Source organism: Perissodus microlepis, chromosome 15 (genome assembly GCF_051167445.1).
Source record: "Perissodus microlepis isolate ML-2025 ecotype Zambia chromosome 15, ASM5116744v1, whole genome shotgun sequence".
NCBI classification, from domain to species: Eukaryota; Metazoa; Chordata; class Actinopteri; order Cichliformes; family Cichlidae; genus Perissodus; species Perissodus microlepis.
In genome coordinates this window covers 37866534-37894456 of record NC_140475.1, presented here as the reverse complement: position 1 = coordinate 37894456, position 27923 = coordinate 37866534, and the positions used below count along the sequence as shown (strand labels likewise).

Below are 27923 nucleotides of genomic sequence, written 5' to 3'. Positions count from 1 at the left end.
GCCTCTTAGTCCTGTAAGTCTGCCTGGCTGTCCGCAGAGCTACCTTGGCGCTGAGCAGTGATCATTTAATCCTTTAGTGGAAAGGGTTGGGTCTCACAGGTTTGTCTGCCTGCCAGCCACACATATAAACACTCAGATCTTCACAGGTATGGAGGAACTTCTGTTACCGAACGTTGAGGAGGAGGTGCGCTCTGACAACAGCTCGTACGCGCCTGGAAATGCAGAGAGGACGATGGGGGACCAAATGAAGACTTTCCTCCTGAAGACGGTGAAGGGGGACCTGAGGACGGTGAAGAATTTCTTTAAGAGGAATGGGCTGCTCACGCTGTCAGTCATCTCTGTGATCACCGGCTGCACGCTAGGCTTTATGTTGAGAGGAAGTCAGATGTCTACACAGGTACTGTTCACCTTACAGCAAACAGCATGCCATTAAACTCTCAGCTTCATATTTACATCACGTCATTATGTCGACTGGACTTCTTTCCTTCAAATATCCTGTTAAGTCACCTTCAGTGGTGCTGCCAGGAGCTCACCTTTAAGCTCCTGTATTGATACTGTCCAACACTTTTCCTGTTAATTCTCTCAGCTTTCTGCTCAGTAGCTGCCTTTAAACACTCTGTTAGGATGTAAAGTTTCAGCTTCTATGTGTACATTTTCCTGTGAAGCTGATAGTAATATTTAAAATAACCTAAAACTTTGTGTTGATATTTTTATTTCAAATGTCTTTACGTTGCTTCGTGCCTCGATTTATTGCGATATATCTTTTTAAATTTAAATTTCAGCTTCTGTGTTGATTACTTTTTTTGTTTGTTTGTTTGGTTTTGTTTTGTTTTCTATTTATTTTATATATTTTTTGTGGAAATAAGTAAAAAGTACACAAAACACACAGTAGCAGAGAGGGATGGAAGAGTTACCAAATTAACAAAATACTATGACATAAAAAAAAGAGGAAATAAAAAAGAAGGTAAATCAAAAAACTGAAAAAAAAAAACTGCTGAACTTTTGATATTTTAATACAAAGGTTCGAGTCTTCTCCTCCACTTCTAAACTCCAGTGGAGGAGTTCAAGTATCTCGGGTGACGGGAGCTCGACAGACGGATTGGTGCTGCAGCTGCAGTGATGCGGACGCTGTACCGGTCCATCGTGGTGAAGAGAGAGCTGAGTGTAAAAGCAAAGTCCTCAAATTACCCATCAATCTACGTCCCTACCTTCACCTGTGGTCACGAGCTGTGGGTAGTGACCGAAAGAACGAGATTGCGGATACAAACTACATTATTTTACTACAGAAATTAAGTCTTCCATTAAATGAAATCATATCCGTTTAATAGACTCCAGTTTGCATGTAAATGAGAAAAGCTCTGCACACAAAAGTTAGTTAAGGAGTCCCTCAGGGTTCTGTGCTGGAACCATTATTGTTTAAATGACACATATATTATACAGGCTTCCCTTACACAATATTATTAGAAAACATACATTTTCATTGCTATGCAGATGATACTTTATCTATGAAGATACAAATGAGCTAGTTGAATTGCAGGAATGTCTTAAAAACACAAAGGCCTGGATTACCTCTAATTTGCTGAATTCAGATAAAACTGGAGTTATTATATTTGGCCCTAAAATATTCGAAACATGGTGCACAACCAAATGTTTGCTCTGAATGACATAAGGCCCCCGGTAACACTTTGAAGAGTCTTGGAGTTGCTTATGGCCAGGACATGTCCTTTAACACGCATATTAAAGTAGCATGTAGGGCTCTCTGCTATTATATCTTCTATTATTTGTGATGTTTAGTTAGTGCATCACTCAAAGACAAACATATTGTCTTTGAGTGATGCTGAAAACTCGCTAGTTATGCGTTTTTTATTTCTAGACTGGACTATTGTAATTCATTATTATTAAAAGCTCCTGGAAAAGTCTTTCAGTTGATCCAGAATACTGCTGTGAGTACTCACAGGGACTTCTCCCATACTGGTTTCTCTTCCTTTGATCCCTATTTAAGCCAAAATTGAATTTAAACTCAGAGTGTAAAGACTACGTTGGTAACTGACTGCTGGTGTAAACTGTCACTATATAAATAACAGTGAAATGAACTGAATCAGGTTCCTTGAATTCAGTTCAGTTTTAATTAAATAGTGCCAAAAACTGTCACCTCAAGACCCTTTCGCACACCTTGAATGAGATCCAGAGTTCCTTTACGAAGACTGGTGAACTTTACAGAAGACATCTTTGTTGTAGGCTTCTGTGGTGGTGATAGTTCTTTTGCAGCAGCAAATAGGAGACCCTCTATTAGAGAGGGAAAGATGGATGTAGGAAAATAAATCCTGATTTTAAAAACATTTCAGCATTTACATTTCAACAAGATAACTCTTTATTTACAGCCTAAGTCCCTGGAGGGGCATGAAAAGTGATAATGTGCAGCAACTACTTCTCCAGCACTGCCAAGTTTGCTATATTCTACAGGAAGAACCAGATTTTTTAAAAAAGTGTGACAAACCTGATGAATAATTCACAGGGAATTTGACACAGTCGTTACTGTAAACAAGAAAGAAAAAGACGGGCTTCAGGAAAACTGAAAGTCCTGGCCAGGCTAGATCCAGAATGAAACCCACCACAAGTCCAGGCCTGAACCCAACAGAGCATCTCTGGGGAGAAATAAAGGACAGTGAAAATTGTTTTTATATGTGATTGATTAGCAACATAGCAATATAGATTGTGCTTCTTAGTTTCTAGTTCATATCAATTTTTTCTTGCTTACTGGATTATGTATCTCTTATTAAGGAGAGTGAAGGCCACAGCTGAAGGTAGAAGCCAAGAAAGAGAGAAAAGTTCTCACTTCCAGCGTTTGGATCGTTTAGTCCAGTTAGGTTTAGGTTTCTTTAATCACTGTTTTAATCAGAATCAGAATCAGAATCGTGTTTATTGGCCAAGTATATGTGCAGACACATACAGGGAATTTGGTTCCGGTAGATGGTGGCTCTCAAGCACAGCAATGTAAATCACACACACACACGTGTCTATATATACACATTACACATACATACACAAAGCTGTGTAAACCAACTATAAATAACGAATCTAAACTTATATACATAAAATACAGAAATGAATGAGGTGGAATGAATACTACAGAATGTACATAAGGTGCAGCTGCAGTCTGGCAGTGGGAGCAGTGTGACAGGTCAACTGTTAAGAAGGGAGATGGCGAGGGGAAAGAAACTGTTCCTGTGTCGGGTGGTCCTAGTCTGCAGGCTTCTGTACCGTCTGCCAGAGGGCAGCAGATCAAAAAGTCTGTGTCCAGGGTGTGAGGGGTCTGTGATGATTTTCTCTGCCCGTTTCCTGGTTCTTGAGAGGTACAGATCCTGGATGGAGGGCAGGGGGGTGCCGATGACCCTTTCTGCTGCCCGTACAGTCCGCTGCAGTCTGCTCCTGTCCTGTTTAGTGGCTGCTCCATACCAGACTGTGATGGAGGAGCACAGGACAGACTCAATGACCGCAGTGTAGAACTGGATCAGCAGCTCCTGTGGAAGACTGTACTTCCCCAGTTGTCTCAGGAAGTACATCCTCTGCTGGGTCTTTTTGAGGATGGAGTTGATGTTGGTCTCCCACTTCAGGTCCTGGGAGATGGTGGTACCCAGGAACTTGAAGGTCTTCACAGTTGACACAGGGCTGTCTGATATGGTGAGGGGGAGCAGAGTTGAGGGATGTCTCCTGAAGTCCACTGTCATCTCTACGGTCTTAAGAGTGTTCAGCTCCAGATTGTGCTGACTGCACCAGAGTACCAGCCGCTCAACTTCCTGCCGGTATGCAGACTCATCACCATCCTGAATGAGGCCAATGACAGTGGTGTCATCTGCAAACTTTAGGAGTTTGACAGCCGAGTTCTTGGAGGTGCAGTCGTTAGTGTAGAGGGAGAACAGTAGTGGTGAGAGGACACATCCTTGAGGGGCACCAATACTGAGGGACCGGGTTCCAGAGGTGATCTCCCCCAGCCTCACTTGCTGCTTTCTGTCTGTCAGGAAGCTGGTGATCCACTGACAGGTAGCTGGTGACACGCTGAGCTGGGAGAGTTTGGAGGAAAGAAGTTCAGGCACAATGGTGTTAAAAGCCGAACTAAAGTCCACAAACAGGACCCTGGCATAAGTTCCCGGGCGGTCAAGGTGTTGCAGGATGTAATGCAGCCCCATGTTCACTGCATCATCCACCGACCTGTTTGCCCGGTAGGCAAACTGCAGAGGGTCCAGCTGGTGGCCTGTAATGTCTTTCAGATGGGCTAACACCAGTCGTTCGAAGGATTTCATGACCACAGACGTCAAGGCGACAGGTCTGTAGTCATTCAGTCCTGTGATGGTGGGTTTCTTGGGAACAGGGATGATCGTGGAGCGTTTGAAGCAGGAGGGAACTTCACACAGCTCCAGGGATCTGTTGAAGATGCAAGTAAAGATGGGAGCCAGCTGTTCAGCACAGGTTTTGAGGCAGGAGGGTGAGACGCCATCTGGTCCGGGGGCTTTCCTGGGCTTCTGTTTCTGGAATAGTCGGCTCACATCCTGAGTGTGTATTCTGAGTTTCAGGGAGGAGGAAAGGGGGGTGAGAGGTGTGGTGGAGGTCGTTGAGTCTGGATTGGAGAGGGTGGTGGTGGTCGTTGAGTCTGGATTGGGGAGGGTGGGGGTGGTCGTTGAGTCTGGATTGGAGAGGGTGGTGGTGGTCGTTGAGTCTGGATTGGAGAGGGTGGTGGTGGTCGTTGAGTCTGGATTGGGGAGGGTGGGGGTGGTCGTTGAGTCTGGATTGGAGAGGGTGGTGGTGGTCGTTGAGTCTGGATTGGAGAGGGTGGTGGTGGTCGTTGAGTCTGGATTGGGGAGGGTGGGGGTGGTCGTTGAGTCTTGATTGGGGAGGGTGGTGGTGGTCGTTAGGTCTGGATTGGGGAGGGGGAGGGTGAAGGGGGGAGAGGTGGAAGGTGTGTTGGGGGTCAATGTCTGAAGCAATGTCCCTGGGGAGGGGAGGGTGGGGCGTGGGAGTCTGTCCGTCTCAAACCTGCAGTAGAAAGTGTTTAACTCGTTGGCCAGGTCTTTGTTTGCTTCAATAGTGGGTGGGGGGCGTCTGTAGCTGGTGATTTCCTGCAGGCCCCTCCACACTGACGCTGGGTCGTTGGCTGAGAGCCGTTCTTCCAGCTTCTGGGAGTAGATGCTTTTAGCTGCTTTGATCTCCTTGGTCAGTGTGTTCCTGGCTTGCTTGTACAGGGCCCTGTCACCACTTCTGTAGGTGTCCTCCTTGGCCTTACGAAGATGTTGGAGTTTAGGAGTGAACCATGGTTTATTGTTGTTGTATGTGCAAAAGGTCTTTGTTGGCACACACACGTCTTCACAGAAACTGATGTATGATGTCACAGTGTCCGTGAGCTCATCTAGGTTCTCAGATGCAGCTTCAAAAACAGTCCAATCAGTGGAGTCAAAACAGTCCTGCAGTTCCTGCTTTGCTGCGTTAGTCCACTTCTTCACAGTTTTGACTACAGGCTTGGCACGTTTGAGTTTTTGCCTATAAACTAATGAAACTAAAAGTAGTAAAAATATGACACTTGAATTTATGGTTTACATTTCACTCACATTTTCTTGTACAAACCCAGTGTTGGGGCACTCTAAGAAAAAAAAGTAATGTATTTTAAATTATTCTTTACTTTTTTAAAAGAACTGTATTATATATATTACTGAATTACTCTCAAGAATTACTCATAACAACATCCCAACAAAATTATTACATGCTCAAAGGGACTTCAAAGAAATCACTGCAGCGGTTCTACTGTAGCAACATGAAGAGGCAGAAAGGCTCGTCCTTGCTTCTGTTGCCTTAAGTTTGGGCTCTGTCTGCAGGCCTGAGGTCGACATACACTCAGCACTTTAGTTTTGTGTAAATATGCTGTGTTAGTAGTATAAACGCAGTTGCTTCTGTCCTGGACGCAGCTTGCTCTTCACCATCGCGCCCTTGGCCTTTTGTGCATTGAAAGTAAAAGTAGTGTCTATTGCTTCATTTCAAAAGTTTTTTTTTCTTTGCACAGAAACTGAAGTCAGCTGGTAGCTGAAGTCCAAAAAGACAAAGGCATGATTGATGTTTCTTTCTGATCAGATCTTTCTGATCTCCTGATCTCTTGAAGAAGCTGTGTAACACACAACAACAACATACTTGTAACTGTAATGTGATTATTAAATTTAATGCAGTAATATGTTACATTACTGTCTGTGAAGGTTCTCAGTCATCCAGGTCATCGTAGTCAAAGGAGCTTGCAAAGAAAAGCGTCTGGACTTCTTTAAGTTTACTTGAAGACGTTTCACCTCTCATCCGAGAAGCTTCTTCATTCTTCATTTGACCTTAGAACTGAAGAAGCTTCTCGGATGAGAGGTGAAACGTCTTCAAGTAAACTTAAAGAAGTCCAGACGCTTTTCTTTGCAAGCTCCTTTGACAATGTTACATTACTGCATTTCCCAAATTACTCAGCTGTGACATCACTCTGGGGTGTTGCCTAGCTTCATGATTGCACAGTATCTCTGCAGATGCTTGCAAAACCCCAAATTTCTCTAACAGAACAATGAAGTTTTTCTGTCCTTTTATGCTTTCTATATGCAGCATGCGGATAACTTAGGAAGCTTTATAACACAAGTGTCAATATAACTGTAACTGTAATGTAATTATGGATAACAGTAACAAGTTACTTTATAACATGTTAACCCAGCACAGGTAATGGTTCCGGTCAGCTCTGTGAAGAACTATATGAACGTTTAAAAATAAAATTAAACAAATGTCATTTCATAACAAGATTAGTTTTTATATTGTCCAATGAGTTCTTACTGTTAAACGATGAATATGCACACCAAAGAGAGATAAAAGGGAAAACTAAAGTTTGTATCAGAACCTAATTATCCAGATATGTGTTTAAATTTAAACAGCAAATCTACTGCTGCAGAGCAAAGATGATCAAACTGTTTTGATGTCTTGGGCAAGACACTTCACCCTACCGCCTACTGGTGTTGGCCACTGATGGCGCCAGTGTCCAGCAGCCTCGCTTCTGCCCCAGTCTGCCCCAGGGCAGCGGTGGCTACAACTGTAGCTGCCTCCACCAGCGTGTGAATGTGAGAGTGAATGAATAGTGGAATTGTAAAGCGCTTTGAGGGTCTCGAAAAGCGCTACATAAATGCAATCCATTATATTGAGGACATATATCAAATAGAATCTTTCATTTTGTATTTGCAGGTGTTTGAGCATGTCTGGTTGCAAAGCTTAATGTATTTAGCATAATGAATAGCTGTTTTTACATTTCAACCTGATACTCATAGGATTACAGATAAATCGAGCACCGTGCAGTTTCAGAGATGCAGATATGCAGGATATGCAGGATATGCAGGATATGCAGTGCCACTTAATTTCAGCACAACTGTTCTGTTAAGTTTCCATGTTGAGGGGAACTTTTCCAAGAAATGTAGAGGTCTCTGGCCTGTTAATTCTCTGGAGGACACACTGTAGTTGAAGAAAAACAGTGTCACAGAGCTTTAAGAGCAGCCAGTCCAAATCCATCAACGTTAATCCGTCCATGTAAGAAGTGCCTCTCATGCTCTCAGAGGGCTTCTTCTCTTTGAGCTTTTAAAAGAAACAGTTAAAACAAAGCTGTTTGTGCAGCCTCTGAGCATCTTACTGTAAATATAACCAAAAAACTCTATGATAGTATAAACATAATAATAATGGCTTGCTTTGATCACTGTTGGTTATTTTTATATTCAGAATACAACATGAGTTTTTTTCATTCATCTTTTTTTCATCAGTTTTTACATTTCAACACGAAATCATAGGATAAGTTCTTAAGCGATTGTTTAACAGTTACTAATTATACTCTTCTAATATAATGTTAATAAATAAAACCAACTCGGTTAGAAATGTTCATGCATGTTCAAGCATGAATGACACCTCTGTGTCTTGTTTCACAAATCAAACAAAGATTTTAAAGTTAACTGAGATGAACTTAATCTGAAAATGTTGATGTGATTTTAATCTCCATCACTGTCAATCTGTGTGTCTGCAGATTCAGAAAACCCAACGAAACAACTCAGTTATGTGAAGTAAAACTGTGACCTATGAGCACATGCACTTCAGAGCCTGTGTTTGTTAAAAATAGTTCCGTTTGTGTGTGAACGGTCTTTCCGAGAAGAACTGATCCCTCTCAGCTAGACTTAAGTGCCCAGCAGACTGTTCACAAAGCTCAGGGATCTGGGACTCAACAGCCGTCTGTGTGCATGGGTGTTGGACTTCCTCACTGGCAGAACTCAGGTGGTGAGGGTGGGTAGATGCGTCTCTAACAGCATCACCATCAACACAGGAGCACCTCAGGGATGTGTCTTCTCGCCACTGCTCTACTCCCTCTACACTTCAGACTGTGTGGCCACCCATGGCTCCAACACCATTGTGAAGTTTGCTGACGACACAGTGGTGTTGGGCGCCATCTCCAACAACGATGAGGCGGCCTACATGGACGAAGTGAAGAATCTGGCATCATGGTGCCAGGACAACCACCTCCAGCTGAACGTCGGCAAGACCAAGGAGCTGGTGGTGGACTTCAGAAGGAGTCAGCACAGAGACTACAAGCCCATTATCATCAATGGAGCTCCAGTGGAGAGGGTGCAGTCCTTCAAGTATCTTGGTGTCCACATCTCCTCAGACCTGACATGGTCTGCCCACATTCAGGTCCAGACCAAAAAGGCTAGGCAGCACCTGTATCACCTACGACAACTGAGGAAGTTCAGGGTCTCTCCAAAGATCCTCAGGATTTTCTATACAGGTGCTGTGGAGAGCATCCTCACACAGAACATGACATTGTGGTTTGGGAACAGCTGTGTGAAGGACCAAAAAGCTCTCCAGAGAGTGATCCGTACAGCAGAACGCTGCTGCAGGATTGCTCTCCCCCCGCTTCAGGACACCTACACCAGGAGATGCCGGACTAGAGCAGCGCCCTCTCACATCATCTATAATTGACTGAGATAGGACTCTCTTCCAGACACTCTAAACCCAGGCACAATGTACATTTCAAATTCCTTTAATTTTAAATATGTTTATATTGTCTATTCTGTAAAATAGTCAGATTGTCTATTCTTATTTAATTCACTTAATGTACAGAATTCACCTGCTTGCTGCTACTACTGCACATTCACCTAATGTATATACTATATATATAATGTTCTTCCTCTGCCCCCCCCCATTTTTGCACATGTCGAGGAGCGTGTCAGGTTACATTTCACTGTGCGTTATACTTGTATAACTATGCATGTGACAAATAAAGAACCTTGAACCTTGAACCGATTACAGCTGGACCACTCAGTGACTCTCCTGTTCTTTCTCAGTCAGTCGGTCAAGTTTATTTCTCGAACACATTTAAACACAGCTTAAGGAGACCAACATGTCAGTGATATCATAGTGGGCATGGACAAGCTGTTCTTTAAACACTCACTAATTAATTTATTTTGCCTGCCTGTATCAGAGATATATGTTGGTTTAATTAAAATACGCAAACTTGTTTCCACAAACATAAATAACAAATAAAATAATGTCAATCCTGCAAACTTATGAGAGAATACTGAAGTGAAAGACTTCTTCTTCATTTTAAGTTAAATGCACTTTATATAAATTTAGTTTTAACAGCAGTTTTATAAAAAAATAAACAACAGGAAAAAAACATTATGAATGAGCTGCATTTTTAGAAAGCTGAGAGTAATCACAGTATTTACATTATGTGTTATGACACAGAGATTTATTCTTGCATCCTTGTGGACTGAATGTTTTTTTGGTTTTATTTACTTTTACATCTACCCTTTAGTTTGGTCCTAAACTGAACAAAAAACGTGAAAGAAGAGAACGACAGGAATGATGCAACAAAAGCACGACTGGTCTGTGTCATATCAGCAAACACATCCAAACATCCTAACTAACAGTGACTATTTTTAGCTAGATAGAGATAATACACAAAGTGGCCAATCCATCATTCTGAAAGATAAATACACTAAATAATCATAACTAAGTAATTAAGTAACCAAGTAACCAAGTATCAATAAAAGGCAGCACTGTGATCATAAATATTGAGGCCGATGAATTCCTTGCTGGAAGCTCCGTTTATGTGGTGCAAACTTTCACAAATCCTGACTGAATGATAAACTTCTGTCCTTTGTGTTAAATGATAGAACATGAGGCATGATGCCATATTTTAATGGCTGTAAAAAGAAAGTTTTTTTTTAATGCATATTATTGTTGTTGTTGTTGTTGTTGTTGTTGTTGTTGTTGTTGTTGTTGTCTAAGGAATTTGGAAAGAAAAGCGTCTGCACTTCTTTAAGTTGCTTGAAGATGTTCCACCTCTCATCCGAGAAGCTTCTTCAGTTCTAAGGTCAAATGGTGGAGAGTCCCAGATTTAAACCCAAGCATGACATCCCGGTGCATTTCAGACCCAGCAACACACTCAGACAAAAACTGGTTCACCCAAAAGACAAAAACTCCAAAACACAGACTTAACAATGTGGTGTTTGCTGTACAGTGCAGCGAGGAATGCCCAGACCTCTACATCGGAGAGACCAAACAGCCACTTCACAAGCGCATGGCACAACATAGAAGAGCCACCTCCACAGGACAAGACTCAGCAGTCCATCTGCATCTAAAGGTCAAAGGTCACTCTTTTGAGGATGCCAACGTTCACATTTTGGACAGAGAGGACAGATGGTTTGAAAGGGGAGTGAAAGAAGCCATCTATGTCCACTGTGAGCGACCATCTTTGAACAGAGGCGGGGGTTTACGACACCAACTGTCTGCCATCTATAATCCAGTTTTGAGATCCTTCCCAGACGCCTTAACGCCCACTCACATCCTGGGCCATCTGACCTCAGGAATTCGCATGATAAGGTGGGGCCAGGTTTCACAATGAGCTCCCCCGAAACCCTGGCTGATTGGGACCCACACCCAGTTTCACACCTTGGCTCATGTGATTAGAGGATCATCAGGGGGTCCTTTTGTCCCTCTGTGGGGGGAAACTCCCACTGGATTTAAATCTGGGACTCTCCACCATTTGACCTTAGAACTGAAGAAGCTTCTCGGATGAGAGGTGAAACGTCTTCAAGCAACTCAAAGAAGTCCAGACGCTTTTCTTTCCAAGCTCCTTAGACTACGATGACCTGGATGACTGAGAACCTTCACAGACATGTTGTTGTTGTTGTTACTATTTGGTGTTTAAATTTAATTTGTCTATAACAGATGAGACCGAATTGAGGACCTGATGTGTTTGATTTCTGATAAAGACTCAGTCTCAAATTTTCATCAGAACCTGTTCATAAGAGTTTACAGTCAAGTCATCTTTATTTAAATAGCACATTTAAAGGACATCAAGTGTCTGCCAAAATGCTCAACAGAGGGATAATATAATCAAATAAAAAGAATTAAAATAGATAAGATGAAAACATATAACATAACAGTATATAGCTCACTGGCCACTTAATTAGTTACACCTTGATAGTTCCTGTTAGGACCACTTTTTTGCTTTCAGTGCTTCATTAATTCTTTGTGGCATAGATTCAACAAGGTGCTGGAAGGTCCTCACTTCCTCAGAGATTTTGGTCCAGAGAGACATTATTAGACATTATAGCATCACAAAGTTGCTCCAGATTTGTCAGCTCTACATCCATGATTGAAATCTCATGTACCACCACATCCCGATGGTGCTCCACTGGACTGAGATCTGGTGACTGTGGAGGTCAGTCAGGCTGTGGCATGTCAATGATCCTCAGTTGGTACTAAAGCACCAAAAGTCTGACAAGAATCTGCTCACTATGACACCTCCACATCCGGTATAAGCTGTTTGTAGGCAGGTTGGAACCATGCTTTCATGCTGTTAACACCAAACTCTAATTCTACCTTCCAAATGTTGCACCGGAAATGAAGACTCATCAGACCAGGCAACATGTTTTCCAATTTTCTTTAGTGCCATTTAGGTGAGCCTGTGTGGTTTTCAGTGCCCACTTTGCATTCTTACCTGCTGCTGTAGCTCATCTGCTTTAAGGCTTGATTCACATACTTTGGTTGTAATTAGTGGTTATTATATCTTATCATCTTCTGACCTCTGGCAGCAACGAGGCATTTTCAAACAGACAACTGCTTCTCACTGAATATTTTCTCTGTGTATCAGACAAAGTAAATGTAAGATAAATGCTTGGATTGAAAATTTGGAAACTGAAATCTCCGTGGAGGATTGGAAACCAGGTTGTGCTGTAATTCTGTGAAAACACATTTCAGACTTGCATGCTAACATTATTTAATGGAAATATATGGAACTCCTGTCAGATTCAATTATCTAAAAACGTCATATCTTTTTAAACATGGACCCAGAGTTTCTGTGTGGACAAATGGCATGTTGCAATTATCCGTTATGTGTACTGAGTTTATGAAGTTTTCAGTGATTCAGCACGATGTGCGTCATGTTCAGCGCGTCACCCTCTGTGGGTGTATGACTAATCTGTGGCTCTCCATAAAATCTGTCCAAAGTTTTGTTCCAACTAAAAGTTTAAGGCCATGAAACAAAACTTAAAGCTTTGTTAATCGATTTCTTTTACATTAATCTCTTGGTTAAAACTTTCAGAGAAATTCATGTGATTCAACTTATCAAATGTAAATGAATAAAATCTGTTTAAACTGTTACAAAGAGCTGAATTTAAGACCTTGAATGAACATTTTAGGTCTAACAGATTACAAATGAAAACCTTTGTTTTTTTGTTTTTTTAAGTGATTGTTTTTGTCTCTACAGGCCAAGATCTACTTCTCTTTTCCTGGTGAGCTGCTGATGAGGATGCTGAAGATGCTCATCCTTCCTCTCATCACGTCCAGGTGGGTCAAAGTACCGACACACAGTATGACAAGGAAAATCACTGTAATCAGAACCATGAGGCTTTGCAACAGTCTGCATTCTGTAGGGTGCAGTTAGATTTCCTTAAAGTGGACTGTTTTGCTCAGCTTTGTATTCTTGTACTAGAGTAGCTTTGTATGATTCAAATAATCCATCCAGTCATGCACATGGGCTGTGAGAAATAGTCCCAATCAAATAATTATTTTTTATGCTGAGCCTTAGTGCAGACCCTAAGTTCATCCTCTGTCTGAAATATTGGAAATAAGCTATTTTAGCTCCTCCCCCTTGAATATAACTTTCTGCTGATAAGATGCTCCTCTCAAACGTCTTCAACTCAAAGGTTGAAGAAGCAGGTTAGTGGAGCTTCTCTGTTCACAACCATAGATGCACATTTAAGGATGCGACCTTTAGAACAGTCTGAAGCCTGAGTTTGTGGCTTGCAGGGATTACTTGTACAAAGGCTGATCTCATTATTTGAAACTCTGGCCATATGAACCCACGAGAAGAGAAAAGCCCCCTATAGAACTCTTAGATTTAGAAGGCTGTGATGTTAAAAAAGCACCTTAAAGGATCATCCCACTTCATTTGAGCCTGCTGTATTTCCTGTGTGTTGTTTTTCTGCAGGTCAGCTTTGCGCTCCTCAGAGAGTGTATCTATGACTTTAAACATGAACTGTGCCAGTTGTGTTAAACTATTATTATTGTTGTTATTATTATTACAGTTATTTCAGTTAAACATGCAGTACTTTACCTGTTTGTTAGGAACAGTCCAGTTGGTGTGTAAATTGTTTTTCCAGGGACAACTGAGCCTTCTAATTGAGACTAAATCTATCAGCAGGTGTTTACAGTGGGACCACATTTTTGTCGGTGTGTTACCACATATGTTTCCTCACCCACATTATTAAAGAAAATCCATAAATTATGTGTATAAAAATATCAAACAAAGGCATATTAACAGCATATTTATTTGGAAAGTTTTGCCTCGAGATACTGATTCTGACACTTATGACACTTATAAGATAAATCAAAGTCCAGTCCAATGACAGGACTCGTGGACTTTATTCATATGAGTGATTTAAAGATTCCCCTCCATAAATTTTCAACTAGAAGGGTAAATCCTCTAAAAGAAAAACATATGGATAGCTCCACATATTTGACTTGACACAGACTTTCATGGCCTTCCTCACACAACCTCAGTGTGATTTGTGTCTCCTCCCAGCATCAAATCTACGCAATAAGACCACCCACAAAAATAACTGTGTCCATGGCTTTCTATCAGTAAAATTTCAGTCTTTTCTTAAGTAGTAAGTACAGAGTAGTTGTCTAACAGCGGAACAGGATTTTGCTGTTAGATATGTCCCCAAACTGGTTTTAAAACAAATAGTCTGAAGAAGCAGCCCAGATCTGTTATAGATTTTCTTATTCAGTACCTCTCAGTCAGCACTATGGTGCAGTTGTGTATCCTCTCTGTTGATGGATCCAGACTATTTTCTAAGTCACCCTCTGTCCTTGCCTTGCTGTGCAGTTTAATGTCGGGTCTATCATCGATGGAGTCGAAGGCATGTTGCCGAATGGGTGTCCTCACCGTCACATACTACCTCTGGACCACCTTCATCGCCGTAGTGGTCGGCATCTTTCTCGTGATCATCATCAAACCAGGTGTGGGCACAGAGATGGAGAGCAACCGGCTGGGTGGCGGGCCTGTCATGACCTCGGCTGATGCCCTCCTCGACCTCATCAGGTGTGACAGGTCAAAAGTCAGCTGGAGACTCTGGAAGGGTCCCTGCCAGTTATTTGTGTGGCGATAATTGTTCTCTGTGTTTGAAAGAGCAAACTGTAAAAGAAAAAGTGAAAGTAAATGCTTAAAAAAAGATGACTGCAGATGATGTCATGAAACTGCTCTGTAGCAAGCAGGAAGAGGACCCCAATGTAGGACTTGTGACACAGACTGAACCTTAAACACAGCTTTTATTAGCTGGCAACTGACTGGTTAATAAAAACACAATGACAGAGCAGGGCAGGAGCAAACTGACTGAGAAACTAGGTCTAGTGGAGAAACATACAGACAGATGAGCACACAGCATAAGGGATAAGAGAGGACACAGCAAAGAACAGAAGCAAACTGAGGGTTCAAATAGACATGAGGAGACTAGGACAGAGTGGACACGGCTGGGGAACAAAATCAAAATAACAAGCCAGAGGAAGCAAAAACTGAAAGTAACACATGAACGTACAAACTTAGTAAAAAAGGGAAATCAGACTACGGCGGAGATAGGACACAGAGAGACGGGACAGACACAGGGACAAAACTGGGGAGACAGAAGAAGGATCAATAAATCAGGAATCGGGAAACTGACAGCACAAAAACCAAGGTCATCATAAATGTGAAAATAACACTATAACCAGAAGACTATAATGCACAGAATACAGAACAAAAATACTGTTATGGCAAATGCAGATGGACCCAGGGAGCAGAACGCACGGAGGCAGAGTTGCGGTGAAGACAGTTTATTTACAGTGATGGGGAGGTTTTACAAGTATGTACAACAGCGTATGAATGGGGACGCGGAGCCAGGACGTGCAGGTGACGGAAACACACACAGGTAGTGCCCTCGATTTGGTACTGTTTATTGCCAAAACCTCCAGACGCAAACAAACCAGACGAGGCGAAATCCTGGGGAGGAAACAAAACTCCTGACAGTCACCAGAAATAATCCAACGGCTCCAGCAGGCAGGGGCAGAATTTCAGATGCTCCAAAAAACGCCAATACTCCGACACTAGTCTTCTGTCAGGTAGCTCCTAAAGAAACCTTCTGAAGAATGCAGCTGATGAGTAACAGGTGTGCCAGGTTCAGTGACTCAAACACCACATAACCAGAACCCAACTCCTAACAAATACAAGATTATCAAAAATACAAAACCAGAATACCCCAAATACCCTCAAAACTCCAAACCCTTGGTCCAAGCCTCAGGGACCATTCTATGAACGCTGTATTCAGTGTGCTAAATCTCATTCTGTTTTGCTGTGTAGTTCGTAAAAAGTTTCACACTTAACTTGGAGAATGTGCAGAAACTAAATGTGCCAGGATTTTTCTCTAAACAACAACAAAATTTCCATGAACCTCGGTTGTGCTGCTTTGGAGGAAAACACACATCAAAAGGATAATTCTGGTTTATTTCACTTTGGTACATGTCCTGTAATTGTGCTTGTTGCATCTCTGTGGCCTCTGTGAGATTCAGGGAAATGAGGATTGGTGCACAGCAGCATAGAAACGTGCACACAGCTTTACAGTTGGTTTTGGGTATTAGAGATCACCGTCCGGATGCACATCCACTCTGACCTGTTCAGCTGAACTGAGGTCAACAAAACGTAGAAAACCAACACACACTCTCTCTTCTTCTCTCACACACACAAATCCAATTAGAGTGCAGGGCTGATCGGTATATTTTTGGTAATCCTGCAGGGATAAGTGATAGATTAACCAAGTCAGTGGCGGTGCATGATCTCTGCTGTGGCACGTTGGCAGACCAAGCTCTCGTGCCATGTTTGAAAGTCACTCCCATGTTGGAAGGATTAGTTGGATTGTTTACCTCCTGAGGTGATGAACCCCTCCCAGCAAAGGGTGCAGACAGTCATCCTATAGAGGATAAACATGGAAACACTCACATGTTGTAAACATTCATGAGTCATCTGGTGATAACAGTTGTCAGCTTACATGTGCTGCCTCTTCTCTCATTAGTGTGGCTGAAATATTGAGTTGGATACATTTCGTTGTATGTTTTCACCATATTTATGAACTATTTAATAACAGCATAATTTAGCTAGTATAAAACATCGACATCTACAGCTTTTCTGTATTTCTAAGTATCTGGTCAGGTATATCAGAGTTGTCAAAAAAAAAAATCAGCTTTCCCAGTTGTGATTGCCTCATAGATGTTCCTGTGAATGCTGTTTCCTAGAGTTACATCTATCCATCCATCCAGTCATTTGCTGTAACTTTTCCAGGTCCAGACTTTCCTCTCCCCATCCCCTAATTTATCGCAAAGGCATTTCCAGGCACTTACTAATATACAACCACTTATCCAAATCAGCCACCAGCAAGGTTATTCTAACTCACAGATAGCTGCAAACTTCTCAAAGGATGATGGCGTCTGACCTCGGTAATTGCAAACTAAAGAAGTACTTGAAACCAGATTTGAAGTATGGTAAGCATGGTGATGAAAGATTGCTTGTTTTATTTCTATCAGAAATAATAGCTTATAGGGAGAAAATGGAGGATTATTCATAGCTGATTTAAATCCCTGGAATTATGTCTTGGGGTGCAAAAAGTCCCAGGTCTGAATCCTGGATGAGCCCCCAATATGTAGAAGAGCCACCCAAGTCGTGCTGCTAAATAAAATTTATTCCAAAATAAAAAATTAATAAGACCAAAAACGTACAACATGGAGGAATCTTAGGCTCCTCCTATGCAGAAGAGGCAGCGGGTGGGAGGAGTTTGTTTGTTTGTTTGTTTGTTTAAAGCTAACGATGTCGTTGGTTTATCACAGAAACATGGTTCCTTCCAATCTAATTGAGGCCACATTTCAACAGGTAAGACAACAGAATCGTGTTGTTTCTTTAATGCTACAAGCTTGAATCCTGTAACTAAATATGATTTTCTTTCTTCAGTACAAAACAGACCTGATTCCCATCCTCAAAGTCCCAACCAAAACAATTCAGCCCAACTTTGTCTATGTGATCCCTGATGACAATGACCCCAAAGGGCGCATGGTGTACCTCGAGCTGACTCCTCCTCCAGATGTCATATACAAGACAAGTCCAGGCAGCAGCCAGCAGATGAATGTCCTTGGCATCGTTGTCTTCTCTGCAACTATGGGTGAGTGGGATCGTGGTTGCTAACATCGTAAATTTTGAAACCTCATCACTAGCGTTTTAACTGCCAACATGTTGGTTTTTGTAACCAGAAATGACCTGATCAGAGATGACCTGTTCATTTCTTTTTGGACTCCACTAGAATATTGTTTGAATGATTGACAGTTAAAAATAATCTTTATTCATACTTCTATAGTGTAGCCCCTAAGTTCATCCACCTCGTGAAACAAGCTTTTCCTGCTGTGAGGCCCTTTAACTCTTCTCTGCTTGAAAGCCTACTAAGGCACAGAAGCCTGAGATATGACAGAAACTGCTATTTTGTTATATAACAAAATAATGTTATAAGATATTCTCTTTATATGACATTATTTGGGTCCCAGAACTGAAAAAAAAAACTGTCTGAAACTGAATAATCAGAGCACGGTGACGTCTATTCTTTTGGCTTGGAGAGATTACTTCTTTTATAATATGTGCATGAGCACGAGCAAGTGTGACAGACAATAAGGAAAACACAATAGTTCCACTTTCAGGTTGTGTGATGAACCAGTCAAGACCAATTTTTCTTAATGTAGATTAGATTAGATTAAATCAAATCAAATCACTTTTTATTGTCACGTCACATGTGCAGGTACACTGGTACAGTACATGTGAGTGAAATTCTTGTGTGCGAGCTTCACAAGCAACAGAGTTGTGCAAAAATACAATAATGTAAAACAAGCAAAATATAAGAATGGCTAAATCTGAGACTAATAAATATATGTACAATATATAATAGTATATGCATTACTGGATGTGTATACTAAATATGTTTTTCTACGTGTGTGTGTGTGTGTGTGTGTGTGTGTGTGTGTACGTGTGTGTGTATACATATTTTACAAATTAAATAGAGTAAACAATAAAATAAAATAAATAAAAAATATACAGAGTTGGTTGAGACATGTGCAAAACAGTGGCATTTATATACAGTGTGGAGTGCATAATGTTTCCAGTAGTGGAGGTGGGTGTCTTATGAAGTGTTCGGCAGTCTGGTGGCCTGATGGAAAAAGCTGTCTCTCAGTCTGCTGGTACGGGACCAGATGCTGCAGAACCTCCTTCCTGATGGAAGTAGTCTGAAGAGTTTATGGCTGGGGTGACTGGAGTCCTTGATGATCCTCCCCGCTTTCCTCAGGCACCGCTTTCTGTAGATATCCTGGAGGGAGGGAAGCTCACCTCCAATTATCCGTTCAGAGCACCGCACTACTCTCTGGAGAGCTTTGCGGTTGTAAGCGGTGCTGTTGCCGTACCAGGTGGTGATGCATCCAGTGAGGATGCTCTCAATGGCACAGCGATAGAAGGTCCTGAGGATGCGGGGGCTCATGCCAAATCTTTTCAGTCTCCTGAGAAAGAAGAGGCGCTGCTGCGCCTTCTTCACTGTTTTGTTTATGTGTACTGACCACGTAAGATCCTCAGCCAGATGTACACCAAGGAAGCGGAAGCTGCTCACTCTCTCCACAGCAGCGCCATTGATGGTGATGGGGGTGTAGATAGATTAGATAAAACTTTATTAATCCCTCGGGTGGGTTCCTCCGGGAAATTCGGTTTCCAATAGCACAGCACCGACAGAAGTTACAGAGTGTGAGCAGAAATATACCATATATACACATATAAATACAGAGACATATATTTGCATATACAGAGTATACAAAAGGGATAAATAGAATAAATAGGAATAAGAATACAAGTGAATTGCACATTTCAAGTATGGAGTCTATTGCACCGTTGACTATTAACAAAAGTATTGCACAGTGAGGTGAAGAGGCTCTACAGCTTAGTTGTCCCCCCTCCTTTGTCCTCCTGCCTCCCCTCCCTCTCCCCCCCAGAGAGGAGTTAAACAGTCTGATGGCGTGTGGGACAAAAGAGTTTTTAAGTCTGTTGGTTCTTGTCTTGGGGAGAAGCAACCTGTCACTGAACAGACTCTTCTGGTTGTTTATGGCCGTGTGCAGAGGATGCCCAGCATTGTCCATAATGTCCAGCAGTTTCTTTAGTGTCCTTTTCTCTGCCACTGTCACCAGAGTGTCCAGCTTCATGCCGACCACAGAGCCAGCCTTCCTGATCAGTTTCTCCAGCCTGGATGAGTCCTTCTTTGCTGTGCTGCTCCCCCAGCACACCACAGCATAGAAAAGTACTCCAGCAACCACCGACCGGTAAAACATCCTCAGGAGCTTCCTGCAGATGTTAAAAGACCTCAGCCTCCTGAGGAAGTACAGTCGGCTTTGGGCTTTTTTATACAGGTGCTCTGTGTTGCATGACCAGTCCAGTTTGTTGTCCACCCACAGCCCGAGGTACTTGTACGTGTTGACCACCTCCACCTCCTCCCCCTCTATCTGAACCGGCAGTGGACCTGCTCTGGACCTCCCGAAGTCCACAACCAGTTCCTTGGTCTTTGAGGTGTTGAGTTGCAGGTGGTTTGTGTGACTCCATGTGACAAAGTTCCTCACCAGACTTCTGTACTCCTCTTTCCGATCATCCCAGATACACCCCATGATGGCCGTGTCGTCTGCAAACTTCTGAATGTGGCATAATTCAGAGTTGGTGTGTCATAGTGCCAGGAAGGGGGGGAAGCAAGGGAGGTAGGAGAGTGGGGAGAGGGCTCTGTAGTAAAGGTGAGGGTGGGGGGGTTGTGTGCTGGTCAAACCTGTTGAAGAAGTTGTTGAGTTCGTTTGCCTTCTCCACAGTCCCCCCCACTGCGCTGTTCTTGGTGTTGTGGTCTGTGGTGGTTTTCACACCATTCCAGACGTCCCTCATTTATGGGCAAAGTCTGTGATAACATTTACAGAGCTGAAGCTTGCATAGAAACGCAAGCATAATCAGTGTTTATGTGTGCTGCAGGTTTGTTGCTGGGCAGGATGGGAGAGCGAGGAGTCCCACTGATCAATGTCTGTCAGTGCATCAACGAGTGTGTCATGAAGATCATCAACGCTGCTGTTTGGTGAGATGAAAACTCAGAGTACAGTCATACAGTTAGGGATCTGTTTACCCCCACAATAACTTCAAATTGACAATCAAAGACAAACTGATGTGCAGACTCTCAGTTTTAATTTGAGGGGTTGAACAATGCCATGCAGAGCCTATGTTACAATTGCAGCTTTCTACACCTGTGTTTGAATCAAAAGTGCATGGTTGGCTTTGTAAATGAGCCATGAAAGCTTGTAGTGATTGATTCATTTGACTTTACTGGTATTCACATTACTGAAAATGAATGTCACTATCCCAACAAAGGTGAGCTTAATTAAACTAAACCACAAAAACAAATCCCACTTGGTGGAAAATAGTCACAACAACACGCATTGTAAATATTTTTTTATTATATTCTTAACTAGCTGTGTTTTTGTGTTCATATGTGTCAACTGTCAAGACAAATATCAAATACAAGGAGATTTAAAACTGTAGCAAGGCTTTAAAACCTTAACGCTCAACACAAACAGATGCAGCTCTACAGGTTTTATTCATTAAGTCTGAATCAACCCTCAAAGAATGCTACTGTTGGTGAGAGCACCCGTAACCAGAACCATTCTCACCCAACATAACAGGACTTCTAAGGAATGATCAAAAAATGGGAGAAGAACAGTCATGAGGTTCCTGAGAAGATGATCTTAAATGGGAGAGGCTGGTTTTTTTCTACATTTTTTAAATTTTTAAATTGAAAAATATTTTGTGAGTTATTGTAATATAGTAACTCCTTCTTGCAAAACCCCGAGCAAATTTTCTAAAATAATGCTCCGTGGACTTCAAGAAATCTATGTTCATAATTCTAAATAAACTAATGATATCTGAACTCCACTCAAGAACAAGGTATATATGAAAAATATGTGAAATGAACATGAAAGGAATGAATGTAAAACATTTAATTACTAGAGTTTTACCTTAAGCTTCAGAGACAATCTTCACGTTTAGCTCCTATAGGATTCATAATGGTGTTCTGTTCTTCCAGGTACTTTCCATTTGGGATTATCTTTTTGGTGGCGGGGAAGATCCTGGACATGCAGGATCCGAGCACACTGGGGAAGAAGTTGGGCTGGTACGGCGTTACTGTGCTCACCGGGCTCTTTGTTCATGGACTTGTCCTCCTTCCTCTCTTCTACTTCCTTCTCACCAGGAAGAACCCCTTCAGCTATATCCGTGGCCTCCTGCAGGCCTTGGTCATCGCCCTGGCAACCTCCTCCAGGTCAGCCCTACTTTAACCTGCTTCCTACGCTTCAGTTAGTTAGTCCTGGAAAGGTTCATAGCAAATATGCTAAACCCTAACTGAGCAAAACAGATTCCCTACTTCAGGAGTGAAGATACGAAACAGAATATGGGCCTATTAATCTTTTATTTGAATGCCACCTGTCCACAGCTCTGCCACACTGCCTATCACCATGAAGTGTTTGTTGGAAAACTGTCATGTGGACCGGCAAATCGCTCGTTTTGTTCTCCCAGTGGGTGCCACTATCAACATGGATGGCACAGCTCTCTATGAGGCAGTGGCAGCCATCTTTATTGCTCAGGTTAATGACTACGAGCTGGACTTTGGCCAATTGGTCACCATCAGGTAAAATGAGACAAACAGTTACTTTCACTTTATCTGTACAGAACCAGTCTGTGTGCATGGGAGACACAGATTATACTCTCCTGTAGCCAGTGGAGCCTTTAAAAACTTTATGAAAATACACAATAAACATTGAAGAAGCCTGCTGTCTGCTCATTTTCTTTCAGTTTTGATCTCTAACTCTCCTCATGCCTCCCCGTCTTCCAGTATCACAGCTACAGCCGCCAGCATTGGAGCAGCTGGGATTCCTCAGGCTGGTCTGGTTACCATGGTAATTGTACTCACATCAGTAGGCCTGCCACCAGATGACATCACGCTAATCGTAGCCATTGATTGGATCCTGTAAGTGCTGATTATGGAAAATCACAGGTTTCAAGGGATGCAATCAGTCCTTGGTAAGGTGGTCTTGTGGCATTTTGTCTTTCCTTCTCTCTGCAGTGACAGGTTTCGTACCATGATCAACGTTCTTGGTGACGCCCTTGCAGCAGGAATCATTGCGCACCTCTGTCGGAAAGACTTTCCCCTGAGCACAGCAGGAAAGGTAAAAACATGATCGATTACACCTGGTAGTTTCTATTTGCCAGCATGAAAGGATTTGCTTGACAGCACTCTTTGAATTGACCGATGCTATGAACAATGGCAAAGTATCACTCCTCTTGGAAGAATTTGTAAATATCATTTAAATTGGTTGGGTTCCTGGCACAGGTCAGGGCTTTGGAAAGCAGTCTCGATGTCTCTTTGGAATTATCCAATTGTAAAGTTATGACGTATGAACCCTGCTTCCAGGTCCAAGCTACGCCGTCTTTATTTAGGCTGTTGTGTTTTTTGTATGTTTTAATGCTTTTTATCTGGTTCTGTTTGGACACATTCCATTCATTTGCCAGAACCACTAGCAGTAAAACAGCAGCAGAGAACGATGCTACCACCACCTCACCCTTTACTCCTCAAAACATACCTCTTGTCAATTTGGCCAAATAGCTCAAACTTTGTGTCGTCTTACCATTAAACTTTTCTCTAGAAAGTCTCCGTGTGGACAAATTTACGTTGAGGTTGAAGTTCTCGATATTGGAGCATTGGCTTCTTTCTCAGTCCCAACCGTCTCAGTTCACAGAGATGTAAAACTCACTTCATTGTGGACAGTGACACTGATGTTCCAGCAGTTTGTCATCTGAGGGTGACAGTTTGGGTCATCTTACAGATCTTGGCAAAGTGATGATATAGCTGAATAACCTACTCATGTACAATCTGATGATATCAGAATCTGACGTTGTTTACAAATGGCTCTAAGAGAACTAAGAGAACTTCCCAACATGTGCAACTCTAGAGTTCTCTTTCTTAGATCTTCACTTTTTTCTTCCCAATGTTCTCAGGATTGGTCAGTCCAGTGAGTGCTATCCAGCAAAACTACAAATCATGTTTATCATGTGAGAAGTTTATAGGCCTTGGCCTTGTCAAGTCAAAAGACACTGTAGAACATTCAGCACCTCTTATTAAAGTATTTAAGTCATCATATGTACATATTGGGCGGGGCCTGTTTCTTCTTGTACTGGCCTAATGTTAGAGATAATCCAAGACTGAAAGATGGATGCTGTACAAGCATCCCATTCTGGAAAAAGAACAGTTCAAAGAATTAACAGAAAGCCCAAAATGACCATGAAATTTGTTCCTGTGATTAGCGGATGTAAACCTTTGACCACAACTGTATATTAGTATGATCCTGTTTCTAAAAAAGATTAATTTAAAAAGAAATGCTGTGTAATAGGGTAATATAACAGAACGTAGGGATGTGCAAACTGTTTAGAGTTTGTTTTGAATAGAAAATACTTAAAAACTCCCAACAACAAATTTACTCAACTCATCAGCAAATTCAAAAACAGTTGTGTCTCATCATTGTATTTATGGGACTTTTACCTTTATTAGAGGGTTTGGGACATGTTCCATTTATATGACTGTCTTTATATGACCAACTTTACTGACCACATATCTCTGTATGTACCTGATGACTATAAACCTGAGCCTGTGACCTGTTACTTCATTCATGTCTATGGACATAATACGATTACAGCAGTAGGTGTGTTCAGATTGGACCAACAACTACAAAGGATTAAAGCTCCTACTGTCATCCTGAGCCTCAGACTAGCTCCTCCCATATCTACTGAACTCAGTGCTCCATGTTGCCAGGAAGAACAGTCTGTTAATAGCCACAGTCGTGATAGCACAGCAGAACCTGTTTCTGTCACAGTCAACTTACCAGCACTGATCAACATTTCTTGAGTTGTTTTGGGCATGTTGCTTCAAACACCTCTTTGTGAGAAGGCAGATGTTCTTTTCTGTGTTCTGAATGAAGTTGAAGTTAATCTAGATTAGCAATGAAACGCAAAGCAGGGGTTAACTGGTCGTAGCTAGTTTGCTGATTAAGCATGCTGATCTTGCTGCAGTAAGAGGCTAACATGTTTTTGCGCTTCATCTGCAGCCTGTGCCGTCCTACGGGACGCAGACTCCGCACAAAAACTCCAACACGGTCGATGTGCCAATGACGGAGATGCACACACACAAAGACTGCACGTTCGATTTGACGGGTGACTCGGTGAGCCAGATGAATGCACACACAGTCTACTACAACATCTGCCAGGTGTGAATGGAGAGAGTGGAGCAACTCACCTTGCAAAGGTCCAACTGGGTCTGTGAGACCTCATAGTGCCATCTGAACAGGATTGTTAAGAAGAGATTAATTCTGTACAGGAACCTCCTTCTTGGTGTCAGCTTGATTAAGCTAACTTGAGGTGGAGGTGGCCAAAACTGGACTGCTTATTTCGGAGCTTCTCTTGCTCATTAAGGACAAGAAATGTGTGAGGTAATACATTTCAGCAGCCTCTATTGTTCTCATTTCCAGCACTCCAGCAACCCCTCAACTCATCTGTTGTCTCAAAAAAGCTCCTGTCTCTTTAAGGCCTGGGCATAAGCCCACGTTCATCTGATTAGGCACTTTCTGGAAGCCTGCAGAGGGGCAGCACCCAGTGCTCATGAACAGCACAGAGCAGTCTGAAGCTGGCACTTTTTGTTCACTGGAATTACTTTTACATTTAATAACATCAGAGACTGCAGCAGTGAATGCAGGACAGAAAACAAGAAAAAGCAGATAGGGTCCTTTTAAAAGAAGCCCTCCAGCTACAGGAATTGCAGGCTTTATTGCATCGGCTTATTTTGGTCCACTGTGGCTGAAATAAATGGGTTTGTGTTGCTGTGCTAATCATAGCCACCATGTGGTAAGAATGACTGGGTATCACATGTCACGAATTAAAGCCACCTAAATGTCAAACTATTGTTTTTATTATTATTGTATGTAACTGCAGGTAAAATGAGTTTTCCTTTCAGGAGAAGTTGATTTTATTCCGGTTTCATATAAGAAATCCAATTCCTGATGTTGCCAGTGGAAACATGGAGCTGTTTCCACTGGCAAGACACTGAACTGTGATCTGATTGGCTCGGTGCACACACTGGGTGAAGGGTTAAAGTGTAATGAACGAATTCAAGTGCTCTTCATCTTGTAGAGTCAACCTTCTTCTGATTCCTTTGTATACAGTAGCATGCTGGCATGCGTTCTCACTGACTTCATGCAAAGTCGAGGTGCATTATTTTCTTCTTTTTGTTTTTTGGTTTTTTCACTTGAATATTGCAAGGTAAACAAAGTGCTGTGTGGATTTGTGGAATTTTGTCGATGACAGTTGCAGCTAATGTGAACAGATTTTAATTTAATTCTGGGTCTGCTAAACATTCAGAATTGGTTACTTTCAGTGATTTATCAGGAGCCTCTGGAGCCACAAAACCAACTTTCTGTTAAGGCCAGGTGATCTGAAGAGCACACCACAAATAAGTGCTCTCAATTTACTAATTCACTTGTAAGGATTACTGAAAGGAGCTCTGCATAATTTATAGCAAAATCAGCATTATGGGGCTCAAGTTTGTGCATAGCTGATGCTCACACTCCATCCTCAGTGACAAAACATAGTTGACAAGGCTTTTCTGAACCACTAAGATGTACTGTATGTGCTATATGTCTTCTATGTAATACAACAACTCATGTCATCTGAGTTGACGTGATGAAGATACCAATACTGGCTACGTGCTGAGTGACGTCATGCTTATGTAGCTCAAGATGCAACCAACAGTTGCAAGGGAAAGATTTGGATGTCAGCTACAAATTGAAAGGTTGTCAGTTGGATCTCCATCTGCTCCAGTCAATATGTCAAATATCCTGGGGCAAGTTGCTCTCTGATGCATCCATCAGAGTATGAATGTGTGACAGATAGAAAGCATTTACATAGAAAAAAGTGCTTGTGTGAATCGGTGTGAATGGATAAAATAGGTCACGAAGAGGGTGCTGTACCAAAAGCCTCCTTGTGATGGCTTTGGTTGCTAGCAGACTACCCATAGTTTGTTACCCATAGTTTGCATGTAAGACATGAGATTATATGCAAACACTCAAAAGCTACTCACCAGATGGTAGTCAAACTGTAAAAACTGCAACACAAGGCAGAAATGGAGAATAACTGCCTTTAACGTAAAAGTTACGTCTCAGCACAACAATCGACACGTTTCAAAACACCCAACTCTATAAAATACATATGTCTATATTAAATTAAAAGCACAACAATAAGTAACTGGTATGTAGAAATTGGTATTCTGAGAGCACAACGTTTTCAGTTGCATGTTGTGTTTGTTGTTGTGTTTATCTTCACAATAATATTTCCAGGTCCGAATGTCAAAAACTCATCAATCTAAACAATATGGATCCCTGGAAATTCTGACACAACAATAGTGTTATTAATGTTTTCTAATTATGTACTTTTCTAACCTTTCCAGTACTTCTTAGCTGTGTATATTACCTTGAGTTTGGGAGTCTGTACTGAAAATAAAAATAGAATGAAATATTGACTATTTATCTTCAGGGCTAAAAGTGAGATGGAGAAATTAAAGGAAAGATTAAAGATTTGTATGCTGCATGAATTGATGTTCAGTGGTTGAGATACAGCTCTTTAAACTGCTTGAAGTGCCCCTGAATGTCTCTGTTTTAAAGTAGCTTTTTGTTTGTTTGTTTGAGTTAAATGTGAAAATGTAGACCTGCCTTAATCTACAGTTGTGGTAAGAAGTTACATACAATACATCATAGGGATAAATCCAGCACCAGTAACTTAAGGAACTAAGTTAGTACATGTGTATACAGTATTGAGTCTATATATAAACATCTAGACCCAATTATGATTTTTTTAAGTCATTAAAGGCGTGTAATGTTCAATTATTCCACTCTGGGAAAAGAACCGCACTAAAAACCATTAAAAGCTCAGTGTTACCATGGCAATAATGCCCATGGTGAGTGAATGTAAACTTCAGACCACAACTGTAAATACTGTTAACCTCAATGTTCTTCTGCCAACACAAACCATCAGCCCAACAAACGCTAGCATTTTCAACTTTTACTGAAGTTTTACTGAAATTTTGTCTTCATCAAAATGCATCTTGTATATACTGTATGACACTTGTGTTTTTTTATATGGTGTGTTATTTGTCATTTATGTT

The 27923-nt window shown here is 41.8% G+C and overlaps 1 protein-coding gene across 1 annotated transcript; it reads left to right on the top strand.

Annotated features, from left to right (window-relative positions):
* Window positions 1–100: 100 nt before the first annotated feature.
* Window positions 101–27923, top strand: slc1a8a (solute carrier family 1 member 8a). The gene is made up of 11 exons (XM_084953750.1): window positions 101–397; window positions 12809–12888; window positions 14432–14647; window positions 17455–17497; window positions 17576–17783; window positions 20648–20747; window positions 21750–21983; window positions 22155–22349; window positions 22554–22688; window positions 22785–22887; window positions 24820–27923. The coding sequence occupies exons 1-11, from the start codon at window positions 149–151 to the stop codon at window positions 24982–24984; spliced, it is 1728 nt and encodes a 575-aa protein (XP_084809876.1). The 5' UTR covers window positions 101–148; the 3' UTR covers window positions 24985–27923.